Source organism: Thermobia domestica, chromosome 4 (genome assembly GCF_964235325.1).
Source record: "Thermobia domestica chromosome 4, izTheDome1.hap1.1, whole genome shotgun sequence".
Taxonomy (NCBI): domain Eukaryota; kingdom Metazoa; phylum Arthropoda; class Insecta; order Zygentoma; family Lepismatidae; genus Thermobia; species Thermobia domestica.
Window position 1 is genome coordinate 11919168 of NC_137457.1, and position 22147 is coordinate 11941314.

The 22147-nt window shown below is 35.0% G+C and overlaps 1 protein-coding gene across 9 annotated transcripts in view; it reads left to right on the forward strand.

Annotated features, from left to right (window-relative positions):
* Positions 1 to 10298: 10298 nt before the first annotated feature.
* LOC145683720 (uncharacterized) overlaps positions 10299 to 22147 on the forward strand; it is a 425859-nt gene continuing 414010 nt past the window's right edge. For 7 of the 9 annotated variants that reach the window (XM_081755184.1, XM_081755185.1, XM_081755190.1 and 4 more), the window contains exon 1: positions 10299 to 10453. In XM_081755184.1, coding sequence (XP_081611310.1) covers positions 10418 to 10453 — 36 coding nt within the window. In that variant the 5' untranslated portion in view covers positions 10299 to 10417. The remainder of the gene's footprint in view (positions 10454 to 22147) is intronic. The other 2 variants (XM_081755191.1, XM_081755192.1) reach the window with 1 other exon arrangement.

Genomic DNA, 22147 nt, shown 5'->3' on the forward strand with positions numbered 1-22147 from the left:
CTCAGAAGTAGGAAAAGAACTTATAGAAACATAAAAGTGAGTGTTTCTGGAAATGAAAATATGCATGAAGAAGGTGGTGATGTATAGCTACCAGGTACGAATTCATCAACGAACGTGGCTGATCTTAAAAGACAACTTGGTCAGCAAATATCGCAACAGCTTGGTCACCAAATTCAGCAGCAATGACCAAGAATGGATACTCAACTAGAGCAAATGTCCCATCAAATAACTCATCCATAACACATCAATTAACACAACAAATAGACACTAAATTCGAACAACAATTTCAGCAAATGGATAATCGATTTCAACAAATAAATACCAGATTTGAACAAATTACACAGGTTATGACTCAGCGAATGGATAATAAATTAGATCAGATAACACAGCAAATCAGCACCAAATTTACAATTGTACAAAGTGCAGTAGATGTGGTTGAGACACAGGTGAATGAGTATACTAGTCAGATCACGAAATTGCAGATAGAAGTAAATGCAATCAAGGAGAAATTCAGTGCGGCAAATGATGATCGAGTTCCGGCTCTCAACGTTGGTCTTGTACCGCATGAATCCAGAGTAGCAGTGTATAATAGTGATTCATCCAAAGGATCTTCAGAAAAGGACAATAGTGAAAGTAGTATCGAAGGAGATGAAAGTAGAAATAATTTATCTCACCGCATGAAAAACATTCACACAAATTCTAGATATTTTAAGCATATTAGTAAAAATAATCATTTTCGATTTAGTGAAATCAGATCCTTAACAAAATTTACTGGAAGATCAGATGACATCCCGGCCAGCACTTTCCTAGAAAAATTCGAGGAGGATAGACAGATCTAAATTGTTGAAAATTCTGCCTCATATTTTATTGCCACCGTATTCCGTATGGTTAAAAGCAATCCGAAGCAATTTACGTAATTATCTAGGATTTTAAAAATGTTTTACTTTCTAATTTCTAGAACGATTTCATGTTGGCAAATCGAGACGCCTTGGTTCGAAACAGACGGTTTGATCCCAAAATTACTAAGAATCTAACTGATTTTTTTGATATCCGTATATAAAGAATTGAAATTGATTAATCCGTACCAACAGGAATCAAGAATAATAGCATCAATCCAAATCTTGTTACCTTTTAAGTTGCAACAAATGTTGATTTCTGCACAATGCGTTAATTTCAATCACCTTATTATGATAGTGCAAAATTTTGAAAGTCACTCTAGGTTGCAAGCTAATAGTAATCGAAATCAAACATATGCTAATCGTAATCAAGTTAGGCATGTATCTCTTCGCAACATCAATGTCAGAGAAGAATGTGATTCTAATGATAGTAATAATAATAGATTCTATTGTAATGAGAATAGAACTGAACCTAATTGTACCGGTAATAGAACTGAATCTAATTTTATGAGAAACAGGAACAATAATCTTAATACATTTAGGAATCAAGCGAACAATAAATGTAATTTTCCACGAAATGGATTTCACAATTGATTTATTGGTCACAGAAATTATCAAATAGTATCGGAATACTGTTGAAGCAAATAATAGAAAGAATTGTATACAAGATTGTAGCGTACAATGCAACTTAATTGAACTTTTTGGCAATATAACTTAAGTTATGGCGTCCGACAAAATATATTCAATTGGTTTTAGTTTATTTCACTTTGAATACAATTATAATTTCATTTGTCATTCGTACTTTGTTTGAATTTTATACAAATAATAAAAATGATGGATACCAGATTTCAACACGTTGTGATATGAATATGAATATCGTTTACTAAACGTTATGATAGATATGCTTGAATAAATAAAACATGTTATTCTAACCCACATAAACTTCGCTGATTCTTAATATAATAATTTCTTTATTTGTATTGTTCCCGATAATGATATTGATAAAGATTTGTTTTATTTCACTTTGAATATTATTATAATTTCTTGGCAATTCGTACCTCTTCTGAATTCTGTGCTATTTACATCTATGCATCGATACAAATATTGTTTATCAAAGCTATGTTAATTATGCACAAATGGAAGAAATAAGTTACATAATATGTCAACGTATACTGAGTTGATTTGTTAATGAGCTCCCATAATATTGATTTGAAGAATCTATCTTAGGACCTGAATAATTAAATAAGTTAATCGCGTTTTTAATAAGTCCTTTTGTTGGTAAGTTTATAGAAATAAAATGGAACTAATTGTTAAATGAATATAAGAATGAGATAAAATGAAATTAATATACAGGGTGAGCACAGAAACAGTCCCAGGTTTCAAATTAGTGTAAATTTAATATGCGAATAAATATTTTGCTGAAATTTTGAACAGTGATACATAAACCCAAAAAGTTTTTGTAGCAATAATTGAAATCACAAACACTCGATGTGCGCGCCACCTGTAACGCGGGAAATATCGAGGCGGTAATCTAGCTCCAACCACACGTTTTGAAGCATATCCGGTGTAATGGAGTTGACAGCATCACTGATGCTGATTCTGGGTTCCCCACATCCTTACATTGTGTCTATTCACCTTTCCACTTAAGTGAAATGTCGCCTCATCGCTGACAAGGATCTTCGTCAGAAAGTTTTCGTCGTACTCCATGAAATTTTGCACAGTCTCACAGAACTCACGGCGCTTTACCTTGTCTTGTGGGTATAACTTCTGAACCAACCGCAGTCGGTACGGGTAACACCGCAAAAGCTTGTGTAAGATCTTGCCTACTGTTGCTTATGGCATCTGCAACTCTCTGCTAGCTTTACGTGTAGACTTCTGTGGGCTGTGTACGAAGGCTGCTCTTAAGCGCTCCATAGTTTCCTCGGAGACTGGACGTCGCGCTGAATGTACTTTTCATTGATCACATATGCACCCCGTCTCAATAAACGTTCTATGCCACTTCACAATGGATTTGCATGTGGGTGGATCAGCATTAAATTGTCGTTTGAAATCACGTTGCACTCTCACAAAACTGCTTGTTTTTGCAAATTGTAAAACACACCAGCTTTGTTGCTGTGAGGTGAACGCCATTTTCGATGTTACTGCCCTCTAGCTGCCCTGGTCAGAACTAGGATTCTGAAAAGATAAATGGGAAAATACTTTGAGTTTACTAAGCTCTGTACAAAATTTCATGTAAATATTGAATTAAATGTTAATTATATGGCACTTTAAAATCACGTATTGTTTCTGTGCTCACCCTGTGTATGTATTGTAATTTATATATACGAGGGCTATTCAAAAAGTAATGTAACCTTATATGTAAAATTATGTAACGGTCCAGGATTTTTTCTTAAATTGTAACCAATTTAAGAAGTCCTCGTCAGGAGTCATTTATACAACGATATTGTATATCTATTTTGTAATTTCTTCTATTTTTATATCTTGATTTTGGGCAATGGTGCATACAAGTACACAATATGTCGTGTAGAAGAAGAAGAAAAAAGTATATATATATGTTGTTGATTCTAAATAGAAAAAATAAGATTTAATCTCCATAGTAAAAGTATATGTTGGTTTTATAGGTATAATCTGCATTTATAGTTATCATAGCAGCAGATAGTTACTTGTTTAAAAACGTTGCTATGACTACAGAAAAAGAAAAGTATAATTAATGAAGTTTTGGAGAATAAAGGTAATAGTGATATAATTTGTTGTGCCTGATTTAAGGTGGTTTGATCGTTTTTATATATTTTAAGAACTTACACGGACTGTGGGCTGGAATGTAACGTAAATTATATGTATAATATAAATTAATCATTACATTTTAAATGGTGGTTCCCAATATACTTTACATTTATAGATGGTGTTATCTTGCCTAGGACGTTACAGGGTTTCGTTTTATACTTGCAATAAATATTTCCTTGTACTGCGATCTGATAACATCCTCACACTGGAAAATAAACCCCTTTCATGTTAGACACGAAACACGTTTGCAAACACTTTATGGTTTTGGTGTTTTTTGCTGGCAATATCGTATTCTGTTTTCGTACTCATGGGACATATTATCGAACCGTGGATCAAACACAGAGCCGACTGCATCACTCTTAGATGTTAACCTTTATATCAGCATTACAATGAATTCCTAATGTCAGAAGCTTTATTGTAAAATGAAGTATGGTCCATATTCATATTTATTTTTCATTAGGTTTGTACAATATATAGCCTCCGTCGTCTATAATTCATCCCTCTCAAAGTTCTCATAGATATATATATTTCGTTCTCTCGAAAGAAAAAAACTTTAACGCTTATTATAATTCTGCTTATCTCAGCTTGCAAATTACGTATGACTTAAATTGAAATAAAATATAACCAAATCAGACTGTTACATTACTCATTTCGGTTACAATAACATTCGCAGATACATCATCACATACAGGAGGAGAAAGAGGATATATAGAATACAGCAAATGACTTTCTTAAGAAAATGTTAGGAGGGAAACACAACACCAAAAGGACAAAGAGTAATGAAAAAGGAGAAAGACGTAAAATCAAATGAACGTGTACGATGAATGCATTGCGTATTGAAGAAACTTTAACACAGATTAATAATAACAAGTCTTTTTTATTTCAGATTAAATTTTTAATTTTCTTTTATTGCTAATAATAATTTATAGCTTCATCTTGTTCTGCTCTTACTGATATTTTCAATCCTTCTGATATAAACTCTACATTTTAAACGAAAGAAAGAAGCTAATTTAAGTGTTTCAACCAATATTCTTCTCTGCCCTTAAAATTTTTATGAGGTACAGTCTTATTGAAAAGTTCATGACTAGCCACCTTACACTAAAAGGCTATAGTATGACGACCTCTAAGTAGGAAATCTAAAATTTTAGGCTCCAAATAAAATCTTAATTTTTCAAACAACATTCACATTTATTTCGTTTAATTACAAATGTAAATAAAAGTACAGGAAGTTTAAAATATTTGTGAATGGGAAGGTTTTTGAACAAGACTGTAGAATGCCTCATAACTCTCTTTGGGGGTAATTCTTCACCTTTTAGAGCTTCAACTTTTAAAACGCGAAGTTTGAATTAAGAATCTAAGATCCGTACCAGGGCATAAAGAGAACAGTTAGTTAGTAACTATATGGGTATCAGGAAAAATAATATAAAACATAACTTTCAAAAGGTCTTGAAAAGGATCTTCCAATCAAATTCCCGGCGATGATATTCCCAGACAGGCTCTAAAATTGAAAAGAGATGGAAACCGGAACTACGTAATTTTAACTCATACGTTTTGGTTTGTTTATGTGTTTGTTCCTTCTATAACTTTTTCATTTTATAGGTAGGATATGGTATAAGGCTTCAAAATAAATTCCTTGAGGTACCTCTGGCATCTTGACATTTCAAACGAACCAATGCTGCTTATTTCAATTTCATATACCGTTCATCGATTACTTTTGTCCTTCCAGAGAAAGAAATAAAGTTCCCAAAATTAGATTTCTGTTACGATTACTAATATGTGTGTCATGTCAGTAAGAGAGCAAACCCAGATTGCTGTATCAGAATTTGAAAAGTGATTGTTGTTAGATCTTTTTGATCTTAAACTAAAGTTGATTACTACAAAATAATTTTCTATTACTATATTAAAGAATGTTGCTACGAATCAAGAAGCAGTTTCTCAATATCTCTTCTTGTTCTCGTTCTCGAGGTAGGGTGGTTGTGCCAGTCTTCGACCACCCCCTAGTTGCCGACCACTTTTCACTTTAAAACCATATATTAGGCTTATTTTCCGATAAAAAAGCATGCTTTCCCGTTATAATTGAATTGCAACTTATTCTGAACCAATCACAAAGATACTGTCAAAATATATTGCACATGCATTCGGTAATAGCCAATCAAATGTATGCCTACGGAAGACGCACTGAGGTTTCGACAACTTTAATCTGTTGCAAATGGGAACGACAGCGCCCTGTTTTTCGTGCTTTTTCATAGTTTTATCTCACCAGGTAAGAAATGCAAATATTATTCTGTTACATGGAACTGTAGAGCACATTTTAGTAATTAAATTTAAGTGATAACTGTAAGGTATGAAGAATAAATCAATAAAATGTAGTGGTCGGACAATGACTTATGAAATATTCTTTGTTAACTAGTGTTCGACCACAGGGTGGTCGAGCACTGAAAAATTGTAGAAATAGCAATAACGACTAACTTTGGATTCATCTACATGAAATGAGTACCTAGTTACCAATTCTGAAGTTATAATGGAATACGAAAACATTTACTAGTGTTCGACCACCACTTTTCGTAATACATTTGTACTGGTCGAAGATTAGCTGTTTCTTTCTCAGTGTCCGACCATGCTTTGCGTTTGAACTTTCTGGCAGAATTTCTTGATTCAAACACTAATCAGTGATCAATTTACATTTGTATAATCATCTGCTGAGTCTTACCGTTAATAAATGAATATTCACCGAATGGCCGTGACTCTGTGGTAATGGTGAAGAGGCAATCCACTGAGGGTTCGAATCCCTCTCAAGAGCAAGGTTACTTTTAATTGTCCTCGATATTTCTGTGTTCGTGTCCCTGTCAGGATTGGGTTACCTCCAATTGGCTCGAGGAGTATTCAGGCTTAGAGACGAACTTTGAAAAAAATAGTAAAGCGTTGGCTTAGCATTCGGAAGGTCCTCGGTTCGATCCCAGCGGTCGACCATCTTGACTGAGTTATTTCGGGTTTTTCCTCTTTCACACCAGGCAAATGCTGGAATGATATCTTCAAAATAGGACCTGGACGTCTCACTTCCAACACCCTCTCCCCCACCCTATCCCGGTTGGAACCGTAGATGCCTAAAGGAAATAAAATAAAGTCAAATTGAAGTAACTGAATATTCATGTAGTTTCCCAACATTTTCATGGAAAATTAACGGCACTGTTAGGGTATGACATTTAATTTGAATAATAAATTTATTATATTTGGTCAAATTCGTTTAATACTGAATTACAAGATTCTCGCTTCGTCGTGGAACGCATTCAGATATTGTTAGCGGAATAGCTACTATCAGCTGACGTCTGGAATACATCTGTTTTCCTTGCATGTCCTTAAGAAGTTTTTTTTTTTTTCAGAGATAATGAGTGAGTAGGCCTAAGCTTAAACTGCCAGCTTATTCACGCTTCATACGAAAGGCATCAGTAATCTATAGAATTCCTCGGGTAACGCTGATGGATAAATTTCATGGTCACAGTCCCAAAAAGCGAAAATTAGATCCAGAACCATACCTAACACAGAAAGAAGAAGAGGGATTATCAAACTGGCTCCTTAATGTTAGCATAAGGGCTTTCTACAGAAGAAATACGATCTTTTGAACAGTGTTTAAAAATTATCGATTCAGAAAAACGCAAAACGCCGTTCAAAGACAATCGAGCTGGTGAAACTGGTACTACACTTACTTGAGGAGACACCCACAAATCGTGTCCCTAAACTTTGAACAAGGCGCGATACGCTGTAACCGAGGGAAACATTCGCTTGTGGTTTTAAGATCTTGAGAAATACTTGAAACAAGCGGGACAATCTGATATTCTAAATGATTCTGAGCGAATATTTAATGCTGATGAATCCAGCTTTAAACTGTGTCACAAATCAGGAAAGGCGTTTGGGTCCAAAGCGTGGAAAAATATGTACGAGGTGAAGGGCAACGAGAAAGAAACATTAACACTGCTTTGCACTTTTTCCGCAGCAGGAGGAATTGTATCCCCGATGGTCGTATATCTCTATGTAAGACATCTTCCAAAGGACGTAATCATTACAGTTTCTTCAGAGATTTTCATAGGCAGGTCAGGTCAGATAGCGGCTGGATGCGAAGTGAAACACTACGAATGGATAGCAAATGGCTTCCTAAAATGGGTAAATGATCCCTCTATTAGGAAATCAGTCCTTCTGCTAATCGACATCCACAAGGCTCACTTGGCAATGGAAGTCAGCGAATTTTGTTCTAGCCATGCTATAGTACTCTATTGCCTTCAACCAAACAGCACACATATTATTCAACCCTGCGACGTATCGGTGTTCAAATCGTTTTCGAGAGTTCCACATGGAAACTGAGTAAAATGTTACACATGTTATTTCTGCACCACTAATTAAAAGAGTGATATACAAGGTAGCAACACAATTAGTAATTAAAAACGAATTTAGAAGATGGGGTTTATACCCGTTCAACCCAGAGAAGACGAAGCATGTTTGGTGCTGCATTCAACTGAACCTTAAATGAATTTGGTGGTCCCTTTCTTGACAAAACTATCACAAGATTACTTAATCTCAGCGACTATTGTGCGAAACTGCGAAGAGATACCTGAAAAACTAGTGATGTAACATCTACAGATGCTATTAGTTAGGTAAAGTTATGATTTAGCCTTCATACTGTAATTAAAAGCACATTAACCGAGTAGTGGTCGATGACTAAACAGTAGGCGGTCGAACATTAACGAAAAATGGTCGAACACTAAAAGAAATCAGTTACTGGTGTTTCTCCGACTAATATTACATAAATGGTATAAATTATCTCAGTTTTAGATAAAGTATAGATAAAATATAGTTTTATTAACACATGTGAGCTATTTGCATCCTCCTAAGTTGTTCCATTGAGTGAAAAACGATTAAGGACGATAAGAAAATGAGTTAGGTGGTCGAGGACTGGCACATTTACCCTACAGTTTGAAATCCCTAAAACAATATTCTACCAATCCAAGCAAGGGCGCCAATGTTGTGGTTTCCAAGGGGGGTAAGTATAAGCGACATTTCAAATATAGTTTCAAATTTTGGTGTAACTAATATAAAAATTCTATTGGGTTTTCCAAGTATAATTTTCTCTTAGGGGGGGCGAGCGCCCCACCTTGCCCCCTCTGCTGGGCCCCCTGTAGAAACATTGAAAACAGCTGAGTAGATTGACATTGAGGAGTTTCAAGGTTATTTGTTTGTAGTTCTCTTCTATCGTGGATAAATTCTTTTCGATGCTTCGAACGTTGTGATTTTGAATGTGTAAATTGTTTGTTCATATATTTTTCCTTTTATGAGATACAATTAAGTTCCCTAAAATAGATCTCTAACAGTCACTGATAAAAATATTATGGCACAGAAAATAGCCGAGTAATTTTACTACAATAATTCAAAATCTGTGGGCCATTTGTGGTTAGGCATTTCCTTCGTCGAGAAGCAAGGCATTGCAGGTAATGTGCACCATATTGGCACACAAACCAAACCTAAACATTTCCCCCTCATGTAGCCTCTAAAAATGTCTTGAAATATGCATTGTGTTGCTATGCTTTATACAAGCTGCATTCATAGAGTCAAGAACTTATTGTAAGGCTGGTAGTGACAACGAACAAATTCAATTCTTGTCTTAAAAGTTGTTTTGTATTTCGGTCACTTTAATTTCATTTCATTTTACCTTGAAATGTTTCACTGCACAGAGTCACGACCTTATACAACTAAACGTGATACAAAATATTATTTTGCATTTACGAATATACAACCGTTGCATAGTTGAAATTCCAAGTTCTAACAGTGAACGATGTATTGGTTTATAATAGAAAGAGATCTTGCTGCAAATAACTTAGTTGTAGAGACCTGTAAGCACTTTTATAGTAACATGGTGAAGGAATTTAAAGTCCATAAAATCTATTTTTGTTCCATCATTGTATATATATTTATACATATATCTAATATTCCTGTTACGGCCAAAGTCCCTGCCATTTATTGCTTCAAAAGGTAATACTATAGTCGTGAGAAATGTTGAGCTAATCGGACACTGAATAAAGATATTAAGAAAAAAAATTAGAAAAAACTCTGTAGAAAAAAGAAAGTAATTTATCCAATCAGAAAGAACCATTTATCGCTAACTAAATACTGCTGTCATAAAAGTTGGCGACAGTTCAAAAGAAACAAACCTATTTTAATTACGGAGAATTTTCAGTCTATCTCTTTCCACTTGAATACAATTTATATAATTCTTTCTTTTCTTCAAATGCAGTCTTCCCTTCATTATTATGAGCGTGGTGACGTAATAAAAAACTAAAACAATATTTCTGTGTGGTTTTCACTTATATCCAATACACATATAAAACCCTTTCTTTCCTTCTTTTCCTGAAACATTGTTTGTTTCAAGTGTATCGTATCGAATCTACAAAATACGCCGAGACAACGCTTAAAACTCCAAAGCAGATACAACATTCAAACAATGTTTACAGAAAATGGTTTAGTGTTTGTGGAATATATTGACGTTTCGTAAAGCGTAACATTCTTTTTTGTGTTACACAAACAGTCATATAGTTTCTTAGATTCTTTTTTTGTCTGTGCTCATTCAAAGAATCATTTGTTTTAAATTTAACTACAAAACACTTATAACGTACTGAATTAAAGAAAATAAAAAAACATTTTCGATCAAATATAAATCAGTTAAAAATAATTGAAGAAATGTTACTTTAAAGATGTCTAAAGTATTTTGTTATGTGGTTATTGTAGAGGTGAGTGTAATTTTAGATTTCCATACTCAAGTATAGTTCGTACAAACTACGCCCTACTGAAAAAAAAACTAGGATAATTCAATATTAAATAAATATTCAATATGATTATTTACAATTTTATGAATACTTTAATTTATATATGTTTTTCTTAAGGATAAGCAAGCGTAATCATTATGTTTTATGCTACACAAGTGAGAGAAATTCTCAACAAAATATAACATAATATAATATGTTTTCATATATTTATTGGTTGTTCACTTGTGGTAGACAATAACATATCTCGAATATACATGTTTAACTTTCTAGAACATGAAGTAACATTGTTTCAAGGTTTTTAATGATAGAAAGAATGTCGTTATTTGCTTTGTTGCTGTGACAAAAGTTTCTGCGTGTCATACCTAGAATTTAAAAAAAAATAGTTCAAAAGTTCAGAGTTATTAAGCCTTTTGTCTCAATCTCTTTTTCTCGAAGTGATAGAATGATACCTCTTGGATTTTGAATCTACGAGACCTTTAGATTTTTTTAATTTAAATTAGTTTACTGTGCCTGCTCATTTCTCATAAACTCCCAGCACAGAAAGTATTTTTTCTCACTTGTCTAATTAAAGAGTATCTACAAATGCGTAGTAGTATTAACATGAAAGTGAACTAAAAGCAAGGATAAGAATGACGAAAAACCTTAAGAAAGAAGAAAATGCTGTTTAGTGGTATCCTGAATAAAGAGTTGAGAAAAAGACTCATAAAGTGCTTCGTGTGGAGTATTGTACTGCATGGATCAGAAGCATGGACATTACGCAGAAAGGATGAAAAACGGCTGCAAGCTTTCGAAATGTGGGTGTGGGGAAGAATAGTTGAGTTGATTCTCAGTTTAACATCCCGTTTAGCAGCGAGGCTACATGAGACGTGGACCTATTGATTAACGTGGAATCTGAACCACGTGAGCTCTCGCCGGGAATCGAACCCGGGCCTCCCACACCAAAGGCACGTACGTTAACCGCTGAGCCACGGAGGAGCTCTGGGGAAGAATAGAAACAGAAAGAGTTGGTCGAGAGGAGAACGAATGAGAGGGTTTTAAAGATGGTGGGTCATGAGAGAACACTTTTAGATATTATTAAAAAGAGGACGAGTAACTACTTGGGATATTGGCTAAGAAGGAACTAAATAATAAGAGATTTCCTAGACGATATGCTGGCACGAAGGAGTGGGAGAGGGCGAAGGAGGTCACAATTAACGGATGATATCAAAACAGAAAGATTGTAAGTGAAGACGAAGAAGTTAGCACAAGACCATAGAGCATAGAAGCTTCTCAGTTGCGGGAAGTGACCCGCCAATATTTATAAATTCCCGGAATGATTTTATTATCACAGTGAATATTCAGTCAGAATGTGTGCTATCCCATGTTCTAGCTTTGTGTATGGCTTTCATAATCCAACATTATTCAATCTCAATATATGTAGGTAATGCTGTACGATGCCACTATGAAAAGGAAAATAATATTAGTAAAACATGTTATGGTGCAAATTTAGAATATTTTTGGTAACGTATTTTGGTAGACATACTACTTTCGAATAGCTGTATTTTACTTTCAATGAATTTTGGGTACAGGATCCAACGCACAATATAATATATGTGGTGCAAGTGTAATTCCTCATACTTTATTTCCTCTAGAACTACAGAGTCCACATAGTTTGTATGTAACATCTTTGGTAGGCATATGATTTCAAAGTCTTATGTCTTTGCAACTTTATACTTTATAGCCTTAAAAGAAATTGATTGCCCATTTTGTTTGTAAGTAAAATCAGCAGTAACCCGTCAAAAAAGTGCAAGGGGAAAAGTGAGCCAATATTCTTTTCCAATGAGCACAGTGTTAAGAGAAGAAAAATGAAAATGAAATGAAGTTTTTCGTCCCATGGTTACGCCAGTTAGGCTAAAGGAGACGGTGATTATGAGAAATTAGTGAAATGATGAAATGAAGAAAGTGGAAGAAAACGGGAGAAACCCGAGGAAACCAGTGTTTGTACACCACAAAGTTCACATGGTGGGGGCTGCGATCGAACCCGGAACCCCAAGCATCAGAGGTGAACGCTTTACCACTTTTTTTTTATTTTTTTTTAACTTCCTGACTCATTTTCTACTGCAACCACTTTTCAGGACTACTAGACACAACAAGGACACGAGCACAGAAACATCGAGGACAGTTAAAATTCCACCCTTGCTACTACAGAGGGACTCGAACCCCCAATGGGCTTCACCTCGCGATCATCAGCCTAACGCCTCAGACCGCTCGGCTACACCAACCGGCACCACTGAGCCACCGCGGCCCCCTTATTAAGAGAAGAATTGCAAAAATCCTTACATATATTAAAATGGATAAAAAGTTTAAAAATTATGCCCAAATTCAATTAACAAAATTACACATGACAGCACAACTTAAAATAATACTATTTTCAGTAGAATGTCAATTCTTGCTGCAAAAAAGAATCTTGACTATGATGGGAACAGTCCCCAATGGAATAAATAAGAACACATTTTTTGGAAGAATATAACAAAAGCGTTATTAACATGTAATTTCATGGAAACTTATATAATGAGTAACTACAGAATTCAACAACCATAGCATGAAAGAGGAAATTTAGGTTAATTGTTTTCGAAGGAGACAAGCTCCGTGTAGTCAACAATAGTAAAATAGAATATTGAAGCTTCACGTCCATTGTTTGGGTTTTAAACTGAATGACATAAGGTAACCCAGAGGTTCAATGCCGCATTAGTCAACTGGATCCAATTTCTACTTTGTATTCCTATTTCTGTAAGATCCATCTTAATATTGGCCTCCCATTTGCTCCTAGGTCTTTCCAATGGTCGTTTTCCAATTGGACTTCCAGTTAAAACTTTAAAAGCGTTCCTACTTTCTTCCATTTTGGCTACTTGACCTGCCCACCTGAGCCTCCTAGACTTGATGATCCTAACAATGTTTGGTAAACGTTACAAGTTATGCAATTCCTCGCTATGAAGTTTCTGCCTTTCACCATTCCCGTTCCTCTTGGGTCCAAATATTAATCTCAGGATTTTGTATTCGAATGCTTTCAGTCTACGTTCTTCCCTCAGAGTAAGCAACCTGTTTCGTAGCCATACAGAACTTCTAGCATGATTATCGTTTTATATATTTTAAGCTTTAAATTCCTCGACAGAATTCGCGACGACAAGAGACACGATATCTTTGCTAAATCTTAATTAGCCCATAATGAAAAGATGAAAGACATAGTTATCAATAGATTCCACTCAACAAGACAATATACTGTAATATTCGTAAGGGTAAATTCTAATCCTTAGTTTTGAGAAAATGGACAAAGAAAAATGATCTATGGTGCCAACAAGATATAATTCGTGGCAAAATAATAACAGAATCAATAACAATCTACATATTGGAAGATAAAACGTTTACTAAACATAACTGGAGGTCTCAGTATTATCGGTTTAGCCGGGACATTTCCAGATTTTTTCTGACATTTTAGCAAAGAGCAAATGAATAATTATAAATTTACAACCTATTAATTCCTATAATCCTGAGTTGGAGATTGTACTTTTTCAAGATGGAAATCATTCTTTTCACCCTGGGGGGAAAATGTGTTAAGTGTCATTTGCTATGTATCTCATTTGAACCTCGTAATATATACACTTCTTATTCATCAGTAATTTTTAAGTGTTATAATTATTATCTGTACATACAGTAAGAGTATTTATTTAAAGAAACAAGGGAAAGGGAAAGAGGCGATCTTGCAACCCAAACTTTGAGCTGGTTCAAATCTCCCCTATTCAAATCCTTGCAGGCTTAAATCTCACATAAACAAATTTCCGCCCAAAATCTCGCATTGCAATTTCTGATAGAGTTGATTATCGACAATTATTGTACCGGTCTACCAATATATTTTTCATGTTCGATTACATAATTTTCAAGGTTTAAAATGCAATTCTTCCTGTTTATAGAATTATGTCTGTGTGGTGATAATTTGCTTTTCCAGAATTAACAACTCTATCTCTTCAGTGTAGAATATTCAAGATACCGCTGCATATATTAAAGGATGATTCACGAAATCCATAGTAGGGCCATAACTCAGTTTCCATTGCACAGAAATCTTTAAAAAAATTATTATTAGCGCACTACATGTGCTAAATCATGTAGTGATGCTTCTGCAATCAGCGGCGTCTTAGCAATACATCTACGGTATACAACTTCAGAATTTTAAACTGAACCAGGGGTTAATTTTAAACCTATTAAAAAAATCGCTAAATTTTGAACACCTTTGAGGGAAAACGCTTTGCCATATCTTTACATGAGCTCATTAATACGTCAATGCGAGGATTCCCGCATGCTGCAACTCAAAAGGAATAGTAAATAATTGTTTGAAACTAAAGCGTTACGGAAGTACACATGAAGAAACAAAACGGTGCAATTTTTGAGAACAGTAGCGTTTCGAGAATACCTCTATTGGCGGGCGACCAACTTCAAAATGTAAATAGAAACAGAGGTTGGTTGTGCTTGTGTTGAAAGAAGCGCTAAATATTGGACCACTTTCTTAGGCAATAGTTCATGTGTGTGTAGTAATGGATATGCATCATTAATATTATGGGACGTAGCTTTCTATTTCAAGGACAGACTAGGATGCTGACACATACAATCTCCTTTCCCTCCCGCATCCCTTCATAATGAACAGAAACTTTCTCAATTTAAATGTACTTTGCACAAAGACATTTTCTTCAAAATAAATCCAAGTGTAGCTGAATAGACAGAAAATCATTTCTTTACAAAAAGTCTTCGTTTCACGAGCTGGCAAACCCCTCACAGAACAGCTACAAGTTGAATTTGAAATTCTTATTTTATCTAAAAACTATAAATTTTAACTATTTAAGTACTTAATGTGTTTAGGATTAGGAATTAGATTTTCGAGATTTCAGCAGCTATGGTCACCTTAGATTGTCATATACGATAGACATGACCCTCGGCGATAACATTACGCGAGGACTTACGAAGGAAGGAAGCGGTCCAAGAGTATTCTGCAAGGTTCCACACCGGCATTCGCCTGATGTAAATGAGGTAATCCCAGGGCAAAATTCTCATTTAGTATTCATGGGGTGAAAAAAAATGTTTGAGACTTTCTAGACCGAAATGTCCCACCGGGAATAGCATTAGCGGGTGCGTTACGTAGATCACGCTCCGTGTTCATATTCCCGTTACTTCACTGAAGACAGTAGTCTACAGGGAAAAGGGTAACATGAAGATGACAGCTGGGTTCTTTCCAGAAAATGTACAAGAAGGTTCAGTGAAACCGTGGGAGTCTGTATTGTGACGTCATGATGGTATGTACTTGCATTGCATACTTTGGGTGCCACAGATTCGAACAGCGGTAGCTTTACAATAAAGGCTTTTTTATTACTGCACATATTTACGAATCTCCTATAAGTTCGATAACTAATTTTTCTAACATAATCAAACTTTTATTGTTGATTATATACTTAAATTTGTCTAATGAACAAAAATAATCTAAACCCGTCATAAACAGATCTTGGAAAACAAGATTTTGTATAGCACGAAACGAATTAACTGTGTTGTAAGAACGATTCCAGAATATCCATTTTGGAATGTCTCCTCATGAGCTTAAATAATCTAAATTTACGTAATGTTTGTTTAACCACTTCCCGGATTAACCCGAGTTATTTCGTTTTACTAAGTAGGTCAGTTTTGGTTGAATTTTCATCCCAAACATTACTATGTTGTACAGGAAATATCTTGGAATAAATCATGAAAGATTGGTGGACAAAACAAAGTGGGAATTTACTCGTCGCGGTCCAAATTGAAGCAAATGCGGAAATCTTAATAACTCAAGTTGCTCCGCCAGAACCTGGTTACTTCGGATAAAGTGGACCGGGAAGCGGATAATGAACACCTCTCATGAACTAAGATATAATAATTTATCATCGATGTTTCAGTATCTATAGCTTTCACTTAGGAAATAATAATTACTTTTGTACCATGGGCGTAAGCAGGAATTTATTTCGGGTAGTACAAATTCAATAAGAGTACAAATTATATCACAATTTAAAAAATACCCCTAAAATTAGACTAAATTTTCAGAAAACCTGAAATCTGGACATCCAGGACGCACCCACGTATTATCAATAAATGACAAGACACAGAACGTAGTGAGTGATTACTATGTTAAAAAGTGGAAAAGTAGCTTATCAGATACTTCGATTCATATATAAAAAACTGCATAACATGCATAAAGATTATCGCATTTTACGCTCAACAAATAAGTATAGCTCATGGAATAACAGAATTATTATTATTATTATTATTATTATTATTATTATTATTATTATTATTATTATTATTATTATTATTATTATTATTATTATTATTATTATTATTAAGTATTCTGCCTGTTGGTAGAACCTGGAACTAATGAGTTTTTTTCTTAGGTTCGGGTCTCGAAATGTTTCTTCCAAGTTTCTCTATCTTCAGGTTCCATTTTTAAATCCTAATATTTTCTTCTACTTTGCAAATAATTGATCAGTTGTGTTCTTCCTCTTCGTACTGCACGCTTTCATCCAATTTTTCCCTCTATGGTAGTAAGAAGAAAACAGTTTCTTTTTAGGATATGTTCAATCTCTTGGCCTACTTGCGAAGTATGCTGTTTAAGAGCATTCACTCCTCTACTATTCGTTTTAAAACACCTTTGTTTATTGATATCTCCGTTCATTTAATCTTTCGTATGTTTCTCTAACATCATATTTCAAAACTCTTTAAAATTTTCTTCTCTAGTTTCCGTAATGTTCAAGTTTCTGAACCGTAAGCCCAATATTCTATGTATAGCACTTGACCAAGTTCTTCCTTAGTCCAACTGTGTTGAAGCTGTTCCAGTTTTTGCGGCATTTGCATGTTTTGACGGCGCTTTGACTTTCTTCTGTGTTCCAGTGCTTCTGACCTCTGATCTGTGTACCATCTTCGTTTTAGTGCTAGCGAGTGATAGTTTTACTGTATAATCTTCACGCACATTCAGTGACTAGTCTGTGTTTTCGTCGTTCGTGTGACTGTTTCTTCTACGACCAGTGACGGGTGCAAAAGACCTTTGTTGTCGAGGCACCCTTCCCAACCCCTTTTCCATTCCATTCCATTCCTTAGTCCAATATTAAAAATACTAGTTAAAAGTGATCTCTACTTGTTGAATGCTTCTTTGGGTACTATAATTCTTCACTGTATCTTTTTGGTGCAGTAAGAGTCTCTCGTCGATACACTTCTTAGGTACTTGAAATGATTTACCTCATCAAGTTCTCTTTGTTCTACTCTGATCCATAAGAGTGTGTTGGCACGGTTATTGTCATGACTAGATTATTCGACGTTGATTTCCACTGTTTCCACTGTCAACTATTTTCTGAATCATTTCCGGTAGTCCCTCTTCGGTTTTGGCTATAATAACGGTATCATCTGCTTTCCCCTCCGATCTTGAAATCTCCAATTACCATTAATGCAACCTTCATTAAACATAGGGGGCGCGGTGGCTCAGTGGTAGAGCGTTCACCTCTAGTGCTTGGGGTCCCTGGTTCGATCCCAGACCCGCCAAGTGAACTTTGTGGTGGACAAACACCGTGCTCGTGGGTTTTCTCGGGGTTCTCCCGTTTCCTCCCACTTTCTTCATTCCACTATTTCACTCATCTCTCATCATCAGCGTCTCCTTTAGTCTAACCGGCACAAGCGTGGGACGTAAATCTCAAAGATTTCATTTCATTTCATTAAACATATAGGGACGCTAAAGAGAAAATAATCACGTTGGTTATGGAAACAGGCTTATTTTATGTCTTTTGGGTTGCTGAAGTCGAATTTAAAACATACCATGAAAAATGTCGCCAGCAACATGCCAAAATTTATAGCTTTCCTGAACATTTTTAATAGTTTTATTTCATTTTATTTATTTATTCTCTTGTAGGAAAAAGTAATACATAGAATTTCGGATGGTAGAATACATTTACAAGAGACATGGTGGCTTAGTGGTAGAGCTTTCACTTCTGGTATGTTGGATCCCTGGTCCGATCCCAGCTGGCAACAAGTTGGCTTTGGAGTCGACAAACACCATGTCCATGGGTCTTCTCCGGGTTCTTCCGTTTCCTCTCACTTCACTTACTCCACTATTACATTCACTTCTCATCATCCCTGTCTCCTTTAGCTTGGCCGGCATAACTTTGGGAAGTAAAGTTGAAATATTTCATTTCATTCTACATTTACAATAAAAAATAATTCCTATGACATTTTGATAGAAATGAACTACATGGCAATTGCACGACTTGGCGGCACAAAGCTAAGTTAAAGCTAAGTTATGCAACTTTGTTATTAACCAGTGGCATCTTTTTCGTTCATTCACCCAGTTCCTTTTCTTGATATTCTTTAAAACTCTCTCTTTCTCTTTCTCTCTCTTTCTCTTTCTCTCTCTTACTCTTTCTCTCTCTCTTTCTCTCTCTCTTTCTTTCTTTCTTTCTCTTTCTCTCTCTCACACACACTGTCCTTCATTCTTCCCCCTTTTCACCATCTGGAAGTCCTCAACCCTTCTTAAAAGTATAAGAGGGGAAAATGCTTTACTTTCAATTATAAAAACCTGAATACAGGACTTTTCTTGTCAGACAAAGTTAAAGATTATAATTTTGAAATTTATGAGAAAAATAAAAAAAACTACTTCCTATAATGTTACAAGGCAGTTAAAACATGTTTTAGTAGTTGCGAGTAGATTTTCACATAAGTCTAACCGAAAATAAGAAAAAGGGAACCGAGATGCATATTGTAAGTATTATTTATTTCAGCAGCTTAAAAGCCCTATTGTCGGGGTAGCTTAGAAATCATTTTTCCATAATTTCGAACTTACATTTACTCATCCGGTTTTCCTTCTATTAGTGAATTTTAAAAAAATCGAAAAGTACAAGTATTGAAAAATTATGACAAATCTGAGCCTGGTTTCTGGATAAGTTTTAATTCTTCACCTCCCCTTGACTGCAGTAGTAAAGGAACCAGGTTAATGTTACTTGAATCAATCTCAGATTCTTCACATGAAAAAAAATGAAATCTTTGAGTTTTACGTCCCACGGTTATGCCGGTTAGGCTAAAGGAGACGGTGATTATGAGAAATGAATGAAATGGTGGAATGAAGAAAGTGGGAGGAAACGGGAAAACCCCGAGAAAACCCACGAGCACGGTGTTTGTCCACCACAAAGTCCACACGGTGCGAGCTGGAATCGAACCAGGGACCCCAAGCACCGGAGGTGAACGCTCTAATACTGAGCCACCGCGCCCCGATTCTTAAAATGAACTTCACCTTTAGCGCGGGAGATCGGATTCGATTCCCGGCGGGAGCTCATGTGGTTAGGATTCCACCTTAATCAGTAGGTCCACGTCTCATATACCCTCGTTGCTGAACGGGACGTTAAACTCAAAATCACCTCAACAACTCAACTCCATTTACTCACCCAAGTCTGAAACATGCAGAAAGTTAAGCTAAAAGTTAAGCTAAGTGAAGCTAAAAGTTAAGTCTATACGTGCAGAAGTTACAATTTAGTTCAAGTCCCATTGTTAAAGCAGATTGACTAATCAATCAACGAATTTAATGATTTTGGAATTAGTGAATTTTGCTAGAGGGAAATAAAAGTTAGTTCAATTTGGAAATGTTTAGTTTCGAGCTAACCTGGCAAGAAACGAATAAAAAATAGTAGGTAAAAAGAAAGTACTAAGCTGACAATTCGTCCTCGGGTTCCGTACCAGCTGAACATTCAGGTACACATAATTTCTCAAAAATAACCTCATTAACTTGATCAATCTTGTCAATCAACAATTCAACTTCCATTTGTGCCAGCTTTGGAAATAAAATAACTGTATCAGTCAAGAACAGCAAATTACCGTAAAGGCCATATTATATACACAGTTACTATGACAAGTTTCAAAAACTCTTCTCTCTCACAGAATTAGCAATTTTAATTGTTTGTTCTAATAATATTGTTTCCTATGAACTTCATAAATCCAGTAAAAATTATACAAAACTAGATGCTGATTACAAAACTTTTGTAGAACAATTTACGGTTATATAAATTTATGATCAAGTTAATTTACTTAATTTCTTGTATCTTTAATAGCCAATAAATGGAAACTAAAACATTTTAAATGATTTGGTATAATTTTATGCCAGTTTATAGAAATAGAACAAATAACCCACTTGGATGTGAAAAGAAAAAAAATAAATCTTTAAGTTTTACGTCCCACGATTATACCGGTTAAGCTAAAGAAGGCAGTGATGAGGTGACGATGAGTAATGAATGAAATAATGTACGAAGAAAGTGGAAGGAAACGGGAGAACTCGTAAGAAAACCCACGCACGCGGTGTTTGTTCACAACAAAGTTTACTTGGCGCAAGCTAGGATCGAACCAATGACCAAATGCACCAGAGGTGAAGACTCTACTATTGAGCCACCGCGTCCTCTGGTCATAAAATGCTAAATAACCTAATGTCATTATAATTAACTTTTAAAATTTAATTTTTTGGTAAATGTTATTTAGGGCTTTCATAACTGTAAGTTCTTGTAAACTGGACGCAATAGTAGACGTATTTGTGTAGTAACAAAGTATCACTAAATTAAAGTATGTATTCAGTGATTCTGTATTGTCTTTTATCAGTTTTGTCGTTAGTAACATTTTGAATCATCACTGCTATTTTTTTTGCCATCTTTTATGTTCCTTTATTTACAAAAATATAAAAGGTAACAGTATTTGGATAAAGCATAGTTATTGGAATATTAATTACATTGACAGTAATACCGCTTTCAAAACTTGTTCCCGTATTTTGGAAAGGAAACATTTATAATTAAAAAAAATGTATATCTCTACATGTAATACTATTTTCAAAAAATATTGAGCCTATATTTTGATACAACATTTTTTATTTATTAATTTAATTATTCTTATATATCTTTTAAAAACAATATTTGCATAAAATATTTCATTCTATATAATCACCTCTACATGTAATACCCCTTTCTGAAAATTGTACTCGTATTTACATAAATTATTTGATTTAATAACTGACTGAAAAGCCCATTATTCGTATGCAACCAGTCATAACAAGTACACAATGTGAATTGCAGACTAGCAAGACGTTCTTAAAAACATGCAAAATTTTGACCTCCGCTCCGCAAATCTTTCGAGCCGAAAGTAGACAAAATGGCTTCGTACACTATTAGATCTGGTAAATAAATTTCTGAAAATAAATCACTAGCTCTATGGCCTATGGAACTCGAACTTTCATTGTAAGTTCTCTCCTTAGCCAACTGAATCCAGTTTCTACTTTGTATTCATATTTATGTTAGATATATCTTAATATTATCCTCCCATCTGCGCCTAGGTCTTTCTAACAGTCGGTTTCCAATTGGACTTACAGTAGAAAGTTCGAAAGCGTACCTTTTCTCTTCCATTCTGGCTACGTGAAATGCCCACCTGACCCTAACAATGTTTAGTAAATGGTATAAATTACGTAGTTCCTCGTTATGAAGTTTCCTCCATTCACCATTCCTGTTTCTCTTAGGTCTGAATATTCGCTTCAGTATTTTATTCTCAAATACTTTCAGTCTATCAAGTCAAAATCACCACTTCTGAAGATGTATCTGTGTA